General features: G+C 37.1%; 1 protein-coding gene across 3 annotated transcripts in view; it reads left to right on the top strand.

The window, feature by feature from the left end:
* Positions 1–16,079, top strand: part of TBCK (TBC1 domain containing kinase) — a 213,846-nt gene extending 197,767 nt beyond the window's left edge. For all 3 annotated transcript variants that reach the window (XM_004748121.2, XM_004748122.2, XM_004748123.3), the window contains exon 26: positions 15,507–16,079. In XM_004748121.2, the coding sequence (XP_004748178.1) occupies positions 15,507–15,617 (111 nt within the window). In that variant the 3' untranslated portion in view covers positions 15,618–16,079. The remainder of the gene's footprint in view (positions 1–15,506) is intronic.
* The last annotated feature ends 2,807 nt before the right edge of the window (positions 16,080–18,886 follow it).

The following is an 18,886-nucleotide window of genomic DNA, read 5'->3' as shown; positions in this document are numbered from 1 at the left end:
AGAGCTAGACTGAAATGCAACAAATAAAAATATTAAGTAAAATAGACTATAGCTCAATAAAAGAAAAGGGTCCTTAATATTCAATTTAACAAGTAGCAAAATATCATTGAGCAACTGCAAGAAAGGAAAAAAATGAGCCACTTATCTAGTGTGTGACAGTATTAAAATCATCTGTTTGACTTAAAAATTAGAACCAGAGTGTCTTTTGTAATACAAATATGAAAGATTTACTCTATAATGGTCAAGTGTTTTGAATATATTGTCTAAAATGACATAGGAGAAAGCAAAATAGATCTGAGAATTATAGCTTATTTGTGTACCTGACTAACTATAATTGGAAGATACATGATCCCATTTTACTTATGTATTCACTATTTCCTGTAATTACAACTGATTAGCAATTTACTGGTTTCTTTGTAATTATCACTTCATAAGTCTCTTGTATTTGGCCTAGCTACCATGCTAAATAACACGAGGAAACCTTTAGAACCTAACATTTCTTAGCTAGCTAAAACATTGCTTTCCCCTGAACAGGGCAAAAAAGGAGGACTACAGCGATCCTAATTTAGAGCACCACATAGGACTTCTCCAAGTCCTACTGAATCTCACTTGTCAGTTCACCTTTAACTCACCTTATACTTACAGGTTAAATAAAGAAGTGAGCTATTATATAATCAAGCACATCCAGATATTCTGAGAACAATGTCAGGTCCGCATCAAGGAATGTCCGTTAGTCTCAAGTGAGTTAAGTAAAGTCCTAAGTCTCTGAGTTGTATACTACTGCTCCAAGGGTGGGTCAGACTTTGTGTTGATCCTTGCTGCTATGTGACTAAGTTTAATTTGACAAGCTAAAAAAATGCAGACTGTATGTATTTGGAGGGTTAATGGGAGTAGGAAGACCACTCTATCAAAACAAGTGTAAAGTCAATTCAGGCTTCATGTAACATTTGAAATGAGAAAGATGGTAAGGTCTCATTCTTATCTCACTGAAGAAATAATCATCTTTTTAAAACTCACACGAGAGGGGCACCTGGGTGGCTCAGTAGGTTAGGCCTCTGCCTTCGGCTCAGATCATGATCTCCATGTCCTGGAATCGAGCCCCACATCAGGCTCTCTGCTCAACGGGGAGCCTGCTTCCCCCTCTCTCTCTGCCTACGTGTGATCTCTGTCTCTGTGTCAAATAAATAAATAAAATAATCAATAAATAAATAAATAAAAAATAAAAATAAAACTCACATGAGAAACTGCATCTTCACTTGCTAAACCTGAATTCGATTTCTTGGGCATAGAAGGAAAACATACCAGCATGATCTGTACAGAAAGTACCATAAAGGATAACTCTTATGAAACTGACATGTGCTGAATTAATCTCAGAGCTCATGTACAAATCTGTATATATTCAGATCAATAGGGGGAGGCAGAGATAAATCCATCATTCAAATTACAGATTAAATGAACTCACAAGAAGGAGCATTGTTATATCCTTGAGCAGATTACTCACATTAAAGGAAATTTTTATTTTTAACATTAACAGATATTACCTAAGGAAATATATATGGGTTGTTTTGATACAGCAACCATTTCACTACCCCACTCCCAACCCAAGTTCAATGTCTCATGTATCTCCATCGTATTTTTCTTTCCCAGAAGTAAATTATAATATTTAAGGAGAATGTTAACACCACATTGTTAAACCACCGCATGCTTTAATGTGTTAGTGGTTACTTTTTTTCTTCCCTGTGGGGCAAGAATGTAGTGAGATCCAACTCTAGGGCTAGTGATGACTGTCAGACTAGAAAATGGCCAACAACAGGGACCAGAACAAAATGAAAGTTAGTGTTTCTCTATCTTTAGAAAGTTCTTAAGAAGAACTGTAAACCTCATATTGCTGTGTTAGTCACTGAAATGTGTAAGACTTTATAAATAATTACCCTGACTGGATTATATTTTGTGTTTATAAGACCACTAAAATTTTATCCCTGCCAGTGCACCACATTCAAAAGGTTATCTAAGAAAGAAACTGAAGGAATCTTTGCATTTCACTTGGTCTTGTCAACCCTTTGGGAAATATTAGGAACATCTTGTCTTTCGCTTAAAATAGTATACTCTTGGCATAAAATCAGTGCTTTTCTTTTGTCATCAAAAGAAATATTCAGGAGCAGGCGCTTCTGGGTGGCTCAGTCGTTAAGTGTCTGCCTTTGGCTCAGGTCATGATCCCAAAGTCACGGGATCAAGCCCCACGTTGGGCTCTCTGCTCGGCAGGGAGCCTTCTTCTCCCTTTCCCACTCCCCCTGCTGCTGTTCCCTTTCTAGCTGTGTGTCTCTCTGTCAAATAAATAAATAAAATCTTAAAAAGAAATTATTCATCTGAGAACATAAGAGCCAGTGGCAATAATAAGCCATGTGCACTATTATTGATACTATTCTTTCCTTTAAAACAAAACAAAGCCAAATAAAACAAAACAAAATAGAAAAGAGTCAAACATATATTTCTGAGTAACAGTTGATTCAGAAACATAGATGAGAGATGACTTTTGGGAAGGTTCCATGACCGAACAACATGAGTACCTGATACTTTCTACATGTGGCATGTAGGAATTAAATTTATAATACGGCATCTGTTATCAACTGCAGATAATCAGATCTGTAATAGGAAACCATGCCATTGCAGCTATATTTTTATATAAGAGAACAGTCCAGTTGTGTTTATTCAGCCTTCCCCATAGGCCAGGGGTATTTGGTTTGGGAATGTTAGGTTGGAAGTCAGTCTGTACTGCAGTGATGGGAGGCTTCCACACTCTCAGCCCATGGCAAGAGTGCTCACAGGTGACCAGGTGACTCTGAAAACACTTTCAGCCAATTCAGTATGTGTTATCCCCATAGTAAACTTCTCTGGCTCCAGATATCTACCTAGTTCTTCAGATCAGTATAATAATTTTAAACCACTTTGTATGAGATCTCTTACCAGTCAGAAAATGTATTAGGCCTCTTTATATTGTACCTTAAGCATTCTGGTGAAGAATGGGAAGTGAATTTCTTTTATGAGTTCCAAATATGCAAGGAATTCTTTCTTGGTCTTGTTAGACACATAAGCACTGGCTATCGTTAAACTTGGCATTCTTCCTGGCTTATTCTTCACCTTCTTGTCAGCAAATGTTTTGGTCTGTGGGTTTACATCAGATTATAAGGAAACATTTTAGATATTAATGTGGCTTGAACACACTAGACATAATATGATGCTTACAAGTAGCAGTGAAACGTCTTCTGTATAGCTCTGCATTTATTAAATGTTGGGGGATAACTTACTTTAAAAGACCACCCAGCTACAACCTGCCCGATAGAGTCCCAGTTCTCATAGCTTTTCAAAGGTTTTGTGAAGTAAAAAGCAGTGTGGAAGTTGTAGTAAAGAAAGACCTAAGACACCTAACCAGACTTTGTTTTTTAAACATCTCCATTGGATGTATTATGTGTGCAAAATACACATAAAAAGAGGGAACTCATTTCAAGTTTTTAGGAAAAACTGCCAAGTCATCATCTGAATCTTGTGATCTCTGGCACCTATATTCATGACCTGTCCCAAGATGAAAGTTATCTTGTCTTAGTATGTGTTATTCTACATACCCACCCTGTCCTCCACAGTTTAATTAATTACTCCTTACCACAGGAATGTTCTAGCTGAATAACAAACTAACCATAGTTGCCCTCCCGCTTGACCTACAGAGGTTGGAACTTGGCCATGATCCATCAGAGCTCTAACTGTTTTGAATCTGAGTTTTTATGGTATACATTCTTTTCAGAGCATAGTATACTGTATGTAATATGACCAGTGGTTGAGACACAGTATGGGTTTACTGTTCTCAGTTGTCTAGTGTAAACATAAGTTGATAAATGATTGTTGCTGAAATTCTGGTCCCAAATATCACAGATCAAAGGAAAATGTACCACGAGGCTCAGTAGAGCTCCTAACATATGGTGGTATGAGATGGTGGAATTTTATCAGAAGAGGCTTAGCGTCTGATATGAGTCAGTATGCTTTTTTTCTGTTAGAATAAGAACTGTTTTCAAAAAACAAAAACAAACAAAACAAAAAACAACTTTATGTGGTGTCTAAAAACATTTTCTCCTATTTTCTTACTGTCAACTTCAAAAAAATGTTCCACATAGCCATTCCTAAGAGGGCTTGTTTGAAATTAAAGCTATTGTTAAACCTAATCTGTAAATCTAGAGGAAGACCCCAGGTACCATACGGATAAACACTAGGTTCCTATTACCATATGGATAAACACTATCAATTCTCATAAATTAAAAATTAAATAGATTAGTATAAAGGAAAACTTCTAAACCAAGAGTCCATCATGACTTTTAGAAAGTCTTTGAACTAATTAAAATTACCTATAAAATGTTATAATAGTGTGTCATTTTTTGAAAGAGACTAGACCCCTAGCTTTCATCTAATTGCTGAAAGTATATGTAACCTAGTAAACAGTAAAAGTTACTAGTATACCTTCTGCTCTATTATAAACAGTTCATCATAAACACTGTAAAGCCTACCTTACAATCCATTTGGGGACAAATATGCTGTTTAAGTTTAAATCTGTACAATTGTGAGGTGACATAAATGACTCTCCTATTAATGGATCAACATGGGGAAGAGGAAGAGAGGAAAGAAGGAAACTAGCTTAGTGTATTTAATATGAATCAAGCACTTATACATATGCTATCTAATTTAATCCTCCCAACAACATGGTAGTATGCTATTCAAGTGTATTATAATTACATATTTAACAGGTGAGGACACTAAGGCCAAAAATGCTGAGTTATTTACCCAAGTTCCCATTGCTAACCAGTGGCAGAATCCTGATTCAAACTGTGCTAACTACAAAGTTTCTACACTGTTCTCCATACCACCCAGGCTGTTTGAATGAAATGAGTTATTTCACATTCTTGACTAATGACAACAAATTATATAGAAAATTATTATTTGTCCTACCACCCTGCTAGCTAGGTCTGGAATTCCCTCATCCCTACTACCCCCCTGTCCTAAGTCGGTTCACCGTAGCTCAGGCCTGACTCACCACAACTTCCAATGCCTCTAACTGCAATCCCCTTCCCCCAGTTTTACCCCACAACTAAGGTGAGCTTTTTGAAATGTAAATCGGATCGTTGTCAAAATGCTTCTGTGACATTTTGTTACCTTCAGAATAAAATTCAAATCCTACTCACCATCTGTAAGGCCTTCATGATCTGGACTCTGCTTTGTGTTCCAAGTTCATCCCTCACTGCTCTTTCCTCACCCTCTTAGATTCCAGCCATAATTAACTACCTGTAGTTCCTATCTCTTGTCTTTTTGTATTTGGAGCATTCTTCCCACTTCTGTTCACCTGGGGAATTCCCATTTGTCTTAAATAGCTGTTTATATAAAGAACTATTTCTTAACTCCAGGTATTGTACTAAATACCCTTCCCAAGTGCTCATATCTTTTAGTTTTGTAATGACACTGGGACGATTATAATATATAGAATTTCCGTGTGCATTAGATAAGAACCCATCCTTCCTTTAGTGAGCGCAGTACCACATAAGGGCACAAAGTTTGGAAAGGAGAGGATGGGCTACATTTCATGCTCCACTTACCCCTTTTTCAGGTTCTCTCATGCAATGCACAATTTGTACAACCATGTATGATGGCTCTATATAGCATTTATCAAATGGTATTTTAATTGCCTCTTCCCTTCTCTGCATCTCCAACTAAACTCCAAGCTCGTTGAGGACAAGGATTATATTATATTCATTGTTGTACCCCTGGCTCCCGGCATCGTGCTTTTGAAGTAGAAAGCACCAATAAATATTTGATGTTTGAATTGATGACTAAGTTAATGAATGAACACATGAAAAATAATAGTTTGCTGTAGACTGCACATTTGTAGAAATCAGTGAAAAGAGAAAGACAAAAGAAAAAATACTAATATCAGCTACTAGTTTAATTCAAGACAACAAACATTAAGTGCTTACATGATGGAACTATTATGAGAAAACAGAAAGGAGAAAGGCATAGTCCTTTGCCCTCAAAAAACTTACAATCTAGTTAGAAAGATAAGACGTGTGCACAACCAATTAAAACTCAAAGCAGAATGTAGTATGTGCTATGTGAGGTTTATAATTAAAGTTCTAGAAAATCAATGAGAAGGAAGAAATTTCTTCCAGTTAAATGAAGGGTCTCTAAATCTTCATGGAGAAGATATAACAGACCTTGAATTATGAGTAGAATTTCAGTAAGGAAATGTTGGGAGGAGGGCCATGCTCAGGAAGGAACATTCCAGGCAAAGGAAATAGCACATGCTGATGGGAAAGCACAGAGCTTCTTTGAAGAGCATTCTAGCTACAGACAAGCTGGAAAGTTAGAAGAGTCTGGAAGTAGATGGCCTTGAATGCTATACTAAAGAGTTTACATGTAATAGGCACTTTTAAAGGTTTTTAAGAAGGAAAGTAATACTAAGCTGTATTTTAGAAAGTCATTTGGCAAATTACTTTTAGTGTCTTCCCTCTCCTTTGCCCTTAATCCCAATAAAATAGAAATTTTTAAACACCAAAAACCAGAGACCAGTCAAAGAATTTCACTCTCTCTGTATTCCCAGTCTATTCCAATGCTAGGTTCTTCCCAGTTTCTACCTTTATACCAATCTTGTCTCAAGCTTGCAATCTCCTGCTGTCTAAATAGTTTGTAAGCCCCCTCTTAGCAAAGCTCTCATGGATCTGAGAAAAGGAAATCAGAGTTTGTCTGAGATTGATAGCCAAAGTCCTGCAACTTTCAACAGGACATTGGGGAAATGGCCTCACTGTTTTTGTCATGTGATTCAAGGCATCTGGTAACATTCTGTCACTATCTTTTCTTACTTTATTCAGGACACTAAGAGACAATCTTCTCATTAATCTTTAACTTACGTGTTAATAAATACATGTATTTATAAAATGAGTAAATAAGCATAAATCTAAAATGAAGAATTTCTTTTGTCCTTAAAATATAAAGAAATTTTAGACTTAATATTATCAAAATGAAATTTTCAGTAAGGACTTTTTGGGTACTATATGTTGTCCTTCCTGACTATAGAGAAGCAAGATATTCCTTGGAAAGGATCCATAGATCTTGAGTCACCTTGCTTAATGGCAATCCCCCTCAGGAAGGAAAACATCTCTATACAATAGTGTTAGGGTCTCAGGATTTCCTGAGGGCCTCCATATTGCTCTGTGTAGGCAGCAGAGTGCGAAGCAAATGGAAAAGGAAAAAACTAAAAGCACAAGAACCAGTTAGGAACTAATCCAAGAGTAATTAGGATCTAAAATGGAGTAGGAGCAGAGGAATGGAAAAGAAGGAATGAATCCAAGACAATCTCAGAGAGAACTGACACAGCTTTATACCTAAATGAACATGGAGCCAAAGTCAAAAGTCAAAAATATACCTTGGCTAATTGAATTTAAACTTTTAAAAAAGTTTTTTTTTTTTTTTAAGTCAAAGAGAACTTTAAAATTTCCAGATTGGGTTTTTGGGGAGGTTGCTGATACCTTTAATAGAGATTAGGAAGAGAAAGTCGATTTGGAGGGAGTCTGATGAATTTTGGACATACTGAGTTTAAAGTGCTAATAGGAAATGAGGACTAAAACATCAATCGAGGATTTAGAGGTTTAGACTAGAATTTGGAGAATTAAAACAGGATGTGTAAACACATAGAATCCTTCTACTTATGAAATAAGCACTTAGTATCTTACAATACAGAAAAAAGTAGAGTTTTCTTTCTTATAATTAAATATAATAGCTTATAAATGCATCATTCCAGAATAGAAGACAAATTCGAGCTGATGGGCTCAACAACAGACTGTCAAAAGACCATTAAAAGATATAACTAAAATTTATTTCAGGAAATTGTAAAAATCCATTGTCTCCATTATAAACTAGCTTATAATTTTTTTAAAAAAATTGCTTTAGTGCACATGATCGGTAGAAGAGATCAACAAAGAAAACAAGAGACCAAAGGAAGATGGAAGGGGAAGAAAGGAAAATACCATTTGACATGTGCACCACCGGCCTTCAGAAAGTTGTTTTTAAAGATTTGTTTATTTATTTGAGAGAGAGAGAGAGAGTGCACTAGTGAGTGGGGTTGGGGGGAATGAAGAGGGAGAGAGAGAAAATCTTAAGCAGACTCACTGCTAAGCACAGAGCCCAACTCAGGGCTTTATCTCACTGACCTGAGATCATGACCTGAGCTGAGAATTTTGAAAAGAGGAAGGTATAATTAAATATGTCAGATGATGCTGATGGGTAAAGTAAGATTCAAGGTGAGTCTTAAAAATTGGATTTGGCAGTGTGACAAAGTGGAGATTGTTGCTGACCTTTCTAAGAGTATTTTAGGGGAGTGATGGAGACAAAAATCTTGGAGTAGATTCAAGAGAGAATAGGCTTTCCGCAAAGAAATGAAGAGATAAAACAAATGTATAGATTACAGGAAACTTAAAAGCCATACTTCAGTCATAATGTGTGAACCTTGTTTGGATCCTGATGCAAATAAACAGATTGTAAATATAGATAAGTGGGGCATGGGGGGATGGGTGGATAGATGGATGGATGGATGAATGCAAAGATGACATTTATCAAGCAATGTGGAAATGTGAATACTTACTAAATCAAAGGATTATTGTTAATATTTTCTAGATGTATAATGATACTGTGGTTATATTTTTAAGTATTTTTGTTTCAAGGATACATATTGATGTACAAAATGATATATGAGATTTACCTCAAAATAATGGTTGTAGTCAAGAGGAGTGAATGGAAGGAGCAAATGAAATAAATTATCTGAGCTGTAATTACTGAAACTGGGTTTTGGGTACATAGGGGCTCATTATACCATTCTTGTCTATTTATATATATTTTTTTGAATTTTTTTAATAAAAAAGGTAAAGAGAGAATGGGGAGACATAAGATAGAGATAGAAACTATATAGGCAACAGAAAATTAAAACTACAACTATTTAGAAAAAAACTACAATTATTTATATATTTACTTATACAACACAAACTATTAAAAATGTTTTTTTAAGATACAGTCTTATATACAGCATAGTATGGATTGTGGATATCCCAGACACCATTAGGATAGCTATCCTTAACAAAACAAACATGGATTTAATAAAATTTAATTAATAAATCCTAGGCCTTATATTGGCTGTTTATATACATTCTCCCATTTTTTCCTTATTGCATAAATAACCATTTTACAGTATATAACATTGTACATTAATACCCTGGAGTTAACAGTTCTGTTCCTTGCTTGTCACAAGTGCCTATGGTAAGGTGTAAGATGATTGCTGACCTTATGTTCACCTTCTTGCTTTTGCTCTGCTGCGGACTTTACTTCTGTGAGTCAAATGAGAGTGTAATTACTGCTTAGTTGTTATTGGATGTTATTACTATGAAAACCAGTTATGCACCTTATTTAGTACTCTCTTTTCAGCATTAATGAGATATAACTGATACATAGGAATTATATATATATTAAAAGTATACAACTTGATGTTTTGGTATATGTATGCATTATAAAATAATCACCACAATCAAACAAATTAACATGTCATCACCTCACATAATCAGCATTTTCTTTCTTTTTCTTCTTAGCAAATTTTCAGCAAACAATATAGTATTATTATACTTGTAACTGTAATTGCCATGTTGTACTTTAGGTCCCTAGGACTTCATCTTGCATAACTGGGCCTTTGTACCCTTTGGCCAACATCTGTCCATCTCCTCTCTCAAACCCCTTCACCCCTAGCAACCACCATTCTACTCTCTGCTTCTATGACTCTATTTTTGATTCCACATATCAGCAAAATCATGCAGTATTTGTCCTTATGTGTCTGGTTTATATCATATAGCATAATGTTCTCTAGCTATACCCTTGATATCCCAAATGGCAGGAGTTTCTTTTTTATGGCTCAATAATATTCCCATGTGTGTTCATGTGTGTGTATCCATTATCCATCAATGGGCATAGGTTATTTCCTTATCTTGACTACTGTGACTAGTTTTGCAATGAACTTGGGAGTATAGATACCAAAATCCAGATTTCATTTCCTTTAGGTACATACTTAGAAGTTGGATTGCTGGATCATATAGTTGTTCTATTTTTAGTTTTTTAAAGAACCTCCACACTGTTTTCCATAATGGCCAAACCAATATACATTCCTACTAAATGCATACAAGGGCTCCCTTAAGTAACTTATTTAAGAAGGTAAACTTATGTAGTACTTTAAGGAAAATAAACATTAGTGTGTTAATTATAAAATATCTAAATACAGAGACTAGCAGAAGATGGAACACTTATCTCAGTTATGGAAAGAACACAAGGATTGAAACAAAAATGACATTTCAAAATTATACTTGACTGTATAATCCAGGGAAAAGATCAGTGGCATATTAGGTAAATCATTCTTAACTTTTCCTAGTACTCCTTGTCACAGCTCTCATGTTTCTAACTGGGAGCACTGAGATGACCCCTTCAAGTGATCAAGACCTCAGAATTTATTAATGACCTCAGAATTTTTAAAATAATCAGGACAAGACAGCACTTGGGTTATTTTTAACCCAAGGCCACACTGTACTCTAGATTTGGAAATAATCCCATATTCTGTTTCTCATCTTACCTCATCCCACACTTACAGAGTTGTCCAGCCAAACTTAGAAATAGGTACATAATTTGTGAGTACCAGTCCCGTACCAACCAGAAATATAGTACCAGAGATATTAAATGGACACCATATTTTCAGAATTGCTGAAGAGGATACGTAGGACTAATACAACATCAGCCTCACAACCATAAAACCAAGAAAATAAAATTACTACAGCTATTCATTACAGGATAATTTGCCAGTTCCCTTATTCAGTTCTATGCCCAACCAAAAGTAATATATCCATGTCCCAAGTTTAGCAATATTTGGAGGGAAAGGAATGGACAAATAAAATGGAAGAGAGAAAAGGACCTCCGTTTGAGCTTCACCAGACTGTTAGTTAGTTCATGGTAATTGTCCAGTTCCCAAAACAAACTTAAAACTCACGAGGCCAAAAGTTTCCCATCAAAAAATTTAATTGTCCTGCAATGTGCTCCTTTCAGAATCTTGCAGAAGCCAAATTTTCTTAGCTGCCTGTGGATTCTACCCAAGCCTGTGACCCAGGACACCCAGTGAGAAACAACATGATCCTGTTCTCTGCTTCTCTTAAATCTTACCCATACTCAGCCTTAATTTCTTGGCCTTAGTTATGCTATACCACTCTGTGGCAGATCAAAATATCCCTTTCCTCCACTCACTCTCCTCCTATAACAGATCTTGACTTCCACTGGGCAAACATGCCAGCCTCTTAATCCAAGTTAAGATGAAAGAGAAAAACAAAAAGGAGCGCCACCCACAAGAGCCTGCCACTTTCAGACAGTGCTCTTTTGAGGTGTGTCTACCTAAGCCCTAGAAATGAAAAGAACAACCAGATTCTCCTAACCAGAGGAATGACAAAAATGCAAGAGCTTTGCCTTTTCCACATGGGAGTACTTCCCACAAGAAATGCAGCTGTCCCTGCCATCTCTGAGTCCCAAAATCCTATCCCACCAAATATCAGATCCTGCCAGCTCCACATGGGATGTTGACCTATAGATCTCAGCTGGTTGTGCAGTTGGAAGAACCCCATTCTTTACACGTAGGACTTGGTCTCACAAATTCCAGCCATCCAAACATGCCAGCCTCTTTAGTGCAAGGTGACTTGCTCTCCACATGGGACTATACTTACTAAAATTGCATCTTGAGGTCTCAGACAAACCTCACCAGCAAATGAATCCCATTATCTAATAAAATTATTCTCAATGCTGGCTACACAATAGAATAACCCAGGAAACTTCAAAATAAGCAGATAAAGAACCTGATGTTGGGGCGATAGCCAGAAAAAATTCTACTTATTACTGATCTGGAGTGGGTCTGGGTATCATTGTTGACTAAAAAAGCACCCAGATGAGTCTGACAGATCCAAAAACCACTGGTCCAATATGACATCCTGCCACTTCTGCCAAGGATATTGCTCAGTGAGTCTAGGTTTGTGACTTCTGTTTGAAGTCTGGCCTCTCCCAAAGCTGCAGCTGCAGGCTACTCTAGATTCTTTTTTTTTTTTTTAAAGAGATTTTATTTATTTATTTGACAGAGAGAGAGAGATCACAAGTAGGCAGAGAGGTAGGCAGAGAGAGAGGGGGAAGCAGGCTCCCTGCTGAGCAGAGAGCCCGACGTGGGTCTCGATCCCAGGACTCTGAGATCATGGCCTGAGCCAAAGGCAGAGGCTTTACCCCACTGAGCCACCCAGGTGCCCCTACTCTAGATTCTTAATCACCAAAGTCCAGTACCCTGTATGTTAACACCCTAAAGCTGCCAAAGCCCTGCCAGATGAAGAGTGAAAGATGGATGAAACCCAGAACTCTCTGTGCCTGGTTCTCCTGTGCTCCACCACCTGTCTTCTCCATGAGTGGTGTGGCTTTTTTCACATGGAAACCACGCCGGACATTCACAGCCCTTTCCTCCCTCCCTAACCTGTCAGGCTATAGCCACAGAGAACACAACTATAGCTATCGCATCTGAGTTCCCACTCCCTTCAGGAGTCAATAAAAGAGGGATGGGAGGGAGGAACAGCTTCCTTTAACCCCTGTTAAGTTCAGAGGTACCCCAAACTTCTACTTGTATAATCACCTACTACTTGAGGTTATTTGTTCCTATCTCCTCCACTGATCTATAAGCACTGAAAAAACTGGAACAGTGCATGGTACTCAGTAAGTACTCACTAAAATGTTTGATCAGTGAATGAATGAATGAAGAGGAAATGCTGCCATGGTAGGAGTGGAAATGCTGCCATGGTAGGAGTGGAAAAGATCCAGTCATGCCTTCACTGTTAGACCTCCTATTTAACATGAGTACTTGCAACCACAAGCAGAGCAGAACTCAAAATCCTAAACTGAAAACTCAACATTGGCTCTTTGTCTTTACTTAAGCACAGCCTTGCTTTTCAAGGCACCAAAACATTTGCCATCTCCTTGTATTCTGCTTCTACTTTTCTTCTTAGACCTCCCACATAGCAATTGTTCCAAAGTGCTCTCTTCTGCCTGCTTTGCCTTCACCATTTCCAGCTCAATGGCAGACTAGTTGTTATTTCCCTCCTTAAAATAATCATGGGAACTCTTTCTAGCTCTACAGCATAGTGTCAGAGAGATTAACTTAAATGTACAGTAGGAAGTCCTTCCTTCCTTGCTTTCTGACTTCTACAGTGTTTTGAAGTATTCAATGCTAAGACTGCTTATCCACAAGATTTTTTTCAATAACGGTAGTTTATCTCAGAGTTCCGGCTTCTGCGTTAGTTGTACTGCTACATGTGGGAGAATGAAGCAAAGATGTTTCAGTAATCATATGGTACCAGGGGCTGTGCTGCCTGCGCTTGACTCAGAGCAGATGAATCTAGCTCCTCTGCTGTTAAGGACTGAGGTTCAAAGAAACAAGCAAGAACAGCATGGAGACCAGTTCACAGTAATAGTCTATCACACTTGATAGCTTTTGAAATACAGATGCACTGTCTTTCTTCAACACTGATTACTATTAAAGATACTTCCAGGTGGCTAAAAGAGTATTGGCTCTGAAATGTAAATGGCCATTGAATCTATTAAGGCACTGCAGAGAATGATGGAAAAGATCAGTGGGGTCAGCAGTATTAAGGTCTATTTCTGTGAGTTGTTTTGAGGATTGTTAAAGACCCCAGTCCAGCAATGTCTATTTGCATGTAGTTACTGATACCTTTATCTTGTTGGCTCTACGTGGTATGTTCCAAAATACTGTCCTCAGACTTCCCACTTTAATATCATCTAGTGGTGTTTGTTTATAACAACTACCACCACCACAATAAAAAACACTTTCTTGAGCCTAGATCAATAAAGCAGAATCCCTGGGGTTGAGGCCTTGAACTTATCCTGAGTGAAACATTCAGCTTTTGAACCAAGCAGTGTAGACTGCTTGCTTGAGACTTCACCAGCTGTTAAGCTTCACCCACTCCCAATAGCAGTATCAGCAGGTATTCATTTTTCTGGAGGGACCGGAGATCGAGTTTAACAAAGTAATTGAAAAGAACTTAAGGGCGCAAGTACCCAAGGAGAAGGAAGAGAACAAACACCCCCAAGGGAAGGGAGTAGAAATAGAATGCCAGAGTCCAAGAAAACCCTTCTTTCCTTCATCCTTTTGTCCCAGGTTATATGTCCTATGTCTTGGTTTAGTTCAGTCCAACAAGCATATATTGAGCCCCTGTCATGTACCAGGCACTAGGGATAAAAAGAAAGAGAACAGTCTCACTGTCCTAGGAAAGCAGGCTCTTAAATTTAAATAAGCATGGTAAGCAAAAGACAGAGATTTGCCCAAGGAATTTTAGGGGCTAAGAAGAGAGGTTTGTAATGGAGACTTGGCATGTAGGGAAGAAATTGCATGAGTAGGGAAATAAATAGAAATTAGGCAGATGGGGATAGTGGTGGGGGGGGGGGGCTTTTGAGAAGGAACTAAAGGCTATCCAGGAGCTGGTGGGAAATAGTACATGTTCCCAACAAAGGGCAGCCTGCACAACCAAAATGCTCTGCATCCTAAAGTGACCTCATTTATGTTGGGATTGACAAGCAGTTCAGGACTGCTTTATCATAAGGTCAAAGGAGTGGAGAAAGATAACCAATGATCCTAGATAGGTAGACATGGGCCAAGTCAGGAAGATATATGTATGTCTTGTTAACCTTTCAAAGTCCTATTTTGCTAACCATCCAGAAAACCTCTTGGATGTCCTTGGATGACCTCTTGGAATCCTTCAAATTCATTCCAAGTTTATGGTCTCAAACTGTTCATTATGGTTGCTCCAGGAACATGTTACAGCAAGTTTATGGCCCTTTATGGGACATTACAGGAGAATTGCAACAATTAATAAGGGGACAGTAGTATCAAAAATTGTTCAATATAGATTTGAGAATGTTTTAACTATCACTGGAAAGATACATGAAAAATTGTAATGACCTCTGGAGAGGGAAACTGAGAGGAGAGGTAGGAGGAATTTACATCTCACTGTATACTTTTTGTACTGTTTGACTAGTACATTCAAATGTCATATATTATAAAATATTATATATAATATATATTCAAAAATTATACATACCATGTATATTTATTGCCTCTTCCAACAAGCGTAAAAGAGAACTAAAGAGACACATTTATTCTATAGTGTAAAGGTCCTGTCAACATGTTAAATTTGATTTGATTAATATTGAAAACTCAAAATAGTGATTCACTGATATAACAATGATAGTAATAGTATTATTAAAGAAGTTTTATCTTTCACAGCTTGAGGGGAAAAAAATGGGATTGGAGAAATACAGATTTTGTATATCCTCTATATATTTGCCTCCCCCCCTTTTTTTTTCAGTTTGCAGCACATCTTGTGAAGATGAAATATCCAAGAATCTGCATTCTAGATGGTGGCATTAATAAGATCAAGCCAACAGGCCTCCTCACTGTCCCATCTCCTCAAATATGAAGAACTAAGACTGTGACTATGAAAAGGACAGAGTGATATCAGCTCCCAACTGCCCAACTCTTCATCACCTCGCTACTCGAAGACAGAGCTAGACTTCCAGATTGTTGCATTTCCATAAAGTTTTATCACAAAACATATTTTTTAAATCTCATAACTCACATGTTCAGCTATCCAGGCACAAACTTGACTGTACATGTATTGCTGAAAGAATGTCCTTAACAGTGAAATCTGATCATGTATTTTTACCACAGTGCAACACAAAGCCAGAGGAATTCAGCTGACAAGGCAGATTTAGCATTATCAAGAAATCTCAATTGCACTGAAAAGTTGTCTCCAACTGCACTGACCAGACAGTCCTAACAAAGGTATTGTTTAGAAACATAGACTGAATGGGGGTTGGAATAATCTTTCCATGATAGTGAAAAGTAAAAAGCTATTCACAATATATTCCTTATAAGTAAATGCTCTATTTGGCGACTCATTTTTGGTCCAGACAGATCGTGTGTGTGTGTGTGTGTGTGTGTGTGTGTGTGTGTGTGGTTTGTTTAGAAGAATTTAGCCCACTGAAAAAAGTAATAATAATTTACTTTCAGGGAAATGAAAGTCAGAAACCATTCACATTAGAACATTTGTTCAGCTCCTGTGGCAGAGAAATCCAAAATAAGAGTGCTTTGCACAAACTAGAACTGTATTTCTCACATAAAAGGCTGCATAATAGGTCTAGAGCTAGTATGCTGTTTTCATAATCATCAAGAACTAAGGTATCTTCACATTGCTTTATCACCCTCAATACATGGTTTCTAGCTCATGGATCAAGATGGCTGCTCAGCTCACACCATTTGTGCCATTAGAAGGGTGGGAACCAAGGAGGAGGGAGAGGTGGAGGGGGAGAAAGAAATAGGGAGGGAGCAAATAAGAAAGGAGAGAAGGAAGAAAATGCTCTTTAATGCTCTTTGTGCCTCTTTAAGGGCACAAACCAAAAGTTGCACATGTTACTTCTGCTTATGCCCATCGGCCAGAACTTAGACATGTGGCCACACCTAACTATAAGGAAAACGAAATATAATCTTTGGCTGGGAGGTCATTTACCCAGGTAAAAATTTTATTTTTTTTAAGTTTTAATTATTTAGAAAGTTCTTGAAACATTATTATTAAGATTATTAAAATTTATTATTACTGTGTGGGAAGAGTAGAACACATATTGTGGGATAACTAGCAGCCTCTGCATTATTCTAAATAGTAAGTACTCTACTTCATTGAATCTAACACATATCACAACAATGCAACCAAATCAACTGGACATACCATCAATTATAAGATGCATTCCCATTTCAGAAATGTGAAAAGATAACGTATCTTAGAATTATTGGACTATATTACCTTTCTTGGTTATCTTCGATTTTAACTGAACAGTGATGTTGTTATTGTTGTTTTCTTCTTTAACTTATATTTCTCTTCAGTGTTAGGAACTACAGAGGTGTAGAACATTTCAATAAGAGCCTCAATTCAACTAGCTGGCTATGGTTTTATTGTTGCTATTTGTTTTGGTTTTTTGCATCTACTTTTTTATTGAGATACAAATTACATACCATAAAATTTATCCTTTTAAAACACAACTCAGTGGTTTTTAGTATATTCAGAAAATAGTGCAATCATCACTACTATCTAATTCCAGAACATTTTTATTCTCCAAAAAAAGAATCCTATAATTATTAGCAGTCATTCCCCATTAATCCCTCCTAAGGTCTTTGATTTATATGTTTACATATGACGTGAGTTAAGTATCCAAACTCATTCTTGCATGTGGACTTCAAGCTGTCCCAGAGGCTGTGTCATCTTATTTGTTTTGCTTAATTGAATTATATTTAGTCATTCACCAGATATGTTTCAAAGATCTATTAGATACAAGACAGTGACATAACTAGTAATTATAGCATTCTGTGACCCCTAAGTAATATACAAGGAAAAATTGTGAGAATAATAAGAAAATTTTACCACTGTTTCCCTAATAGTATTTTGAGGTCATCATCTGCCATGATCAGAAAAATATTAAGTCCTCCTGTACTTTCCTTTAACCTTTGGTTACTTATCTGACTTCATAGTCCTAATACAGCATTGATGATCACTTGAAACAAGTGGTTCTGAGTTTTAAGTTTGCCTTACTGAGAAAGCAGAGGAGGATGAGGGGTTAAGATTTGATTTGAATGGATTGGTACGGCAGTAGGGGAAGATGAAGAACTGGGTATTGGGGAGAGCTGCATGAGAAGATAATAGTAGCCGACCTCCATCAGAATTTTGCATTTGATCTTTCTTAAAATTTAATATATTTAGGCTTACTTTTTTAAATGAGTTTTTTAACCATTCAAATTATGAAGATTTAATATTCTCAACAGTAAAATAAGAAAGAGCACACAATCAGTGCCATGTTTACATGATGGTTATGGTAGTTGGTGGCAGATAGTTTGAACAAAGTTAACCTTGACAAGTGTTTGTTGCACTAAACCTATACAACTCATGACAGTAGAAGTCCTTGGGAATACATCATTGACTCCTACATTATCACTATCAGCACTGTTTGTTTCTGGCATTAGCAGTCTATCTGGAATGCCCTTACTACCGCCACAGCCTCACAGATACACACACATACACACACACACACACACACACTTATAAATCCTTTATACTCCAGCACCAGTAGCATCTCCAGTCATGTCAGTCTTCCCCATGATGCATTAAAAGCCTCAACTACTGGGGCGCCTGGGTGGCTTGGTGGGTTAAAGCCTCTGCCTTCGGCTCAGGTCATGATCCCAGTGTCCTGGGATTGAGCCCCTCGTCAGGCTCTCTGCTCAGCAGGGGGCCTGCTTCCTCCTCTCTCTGTCTTCCTCTCTGCCTACTTGTGATCTCTGTCTGTCAAATAAATAAATAAAATCTTCAAAATAAATAAATAAACAAAAGCCTCAACTACCAAAGCATTCCATTCATACTTCTAATAATAGACGTATTACATCATTTTGCAATTATCTGTTCACATTTGAGACCCATATTAACATGAGCTTCTTGAGGTCAAAGATCATAATTTATACTTCTTTTTGTATTCAACAACCCACTACACTGGAGATGTTTGTTAAGTATAAAACTGAATTGGATCTCTTACTTAGGGATTTTAGAATCTAAAGGATAGGGAAAAAAATGTAATTTTTATCAAATGCCAACTTATCTGGTACCTGGTGATTTATAAATAAATCAAAATCTTAATTCACTGAGTGAAG

The sequence above is a fragment of the Mustela putorius genome, unplaced genomic scaffold, assembly GCF_011764305.1.
Source record: "Mustela putorius furo isolate JIRA1106 unplaced genomic scaffold, ASM1176430v1.1 tig00003871_pilon_pilon_pilon, whole genome shotgun sequence".
Classification (NCBI taxonomy): domain Eukaryota; kingdom Metazoa; phylum Chordata; class Mammalia; order Carnivora; family Mustelidae; genus Mustela; species Mustela putorius.
Note: the sequence above shows the minus strand (reverse complement) of the source record. Positions and strands in the feature narration are given on the sequence as shown.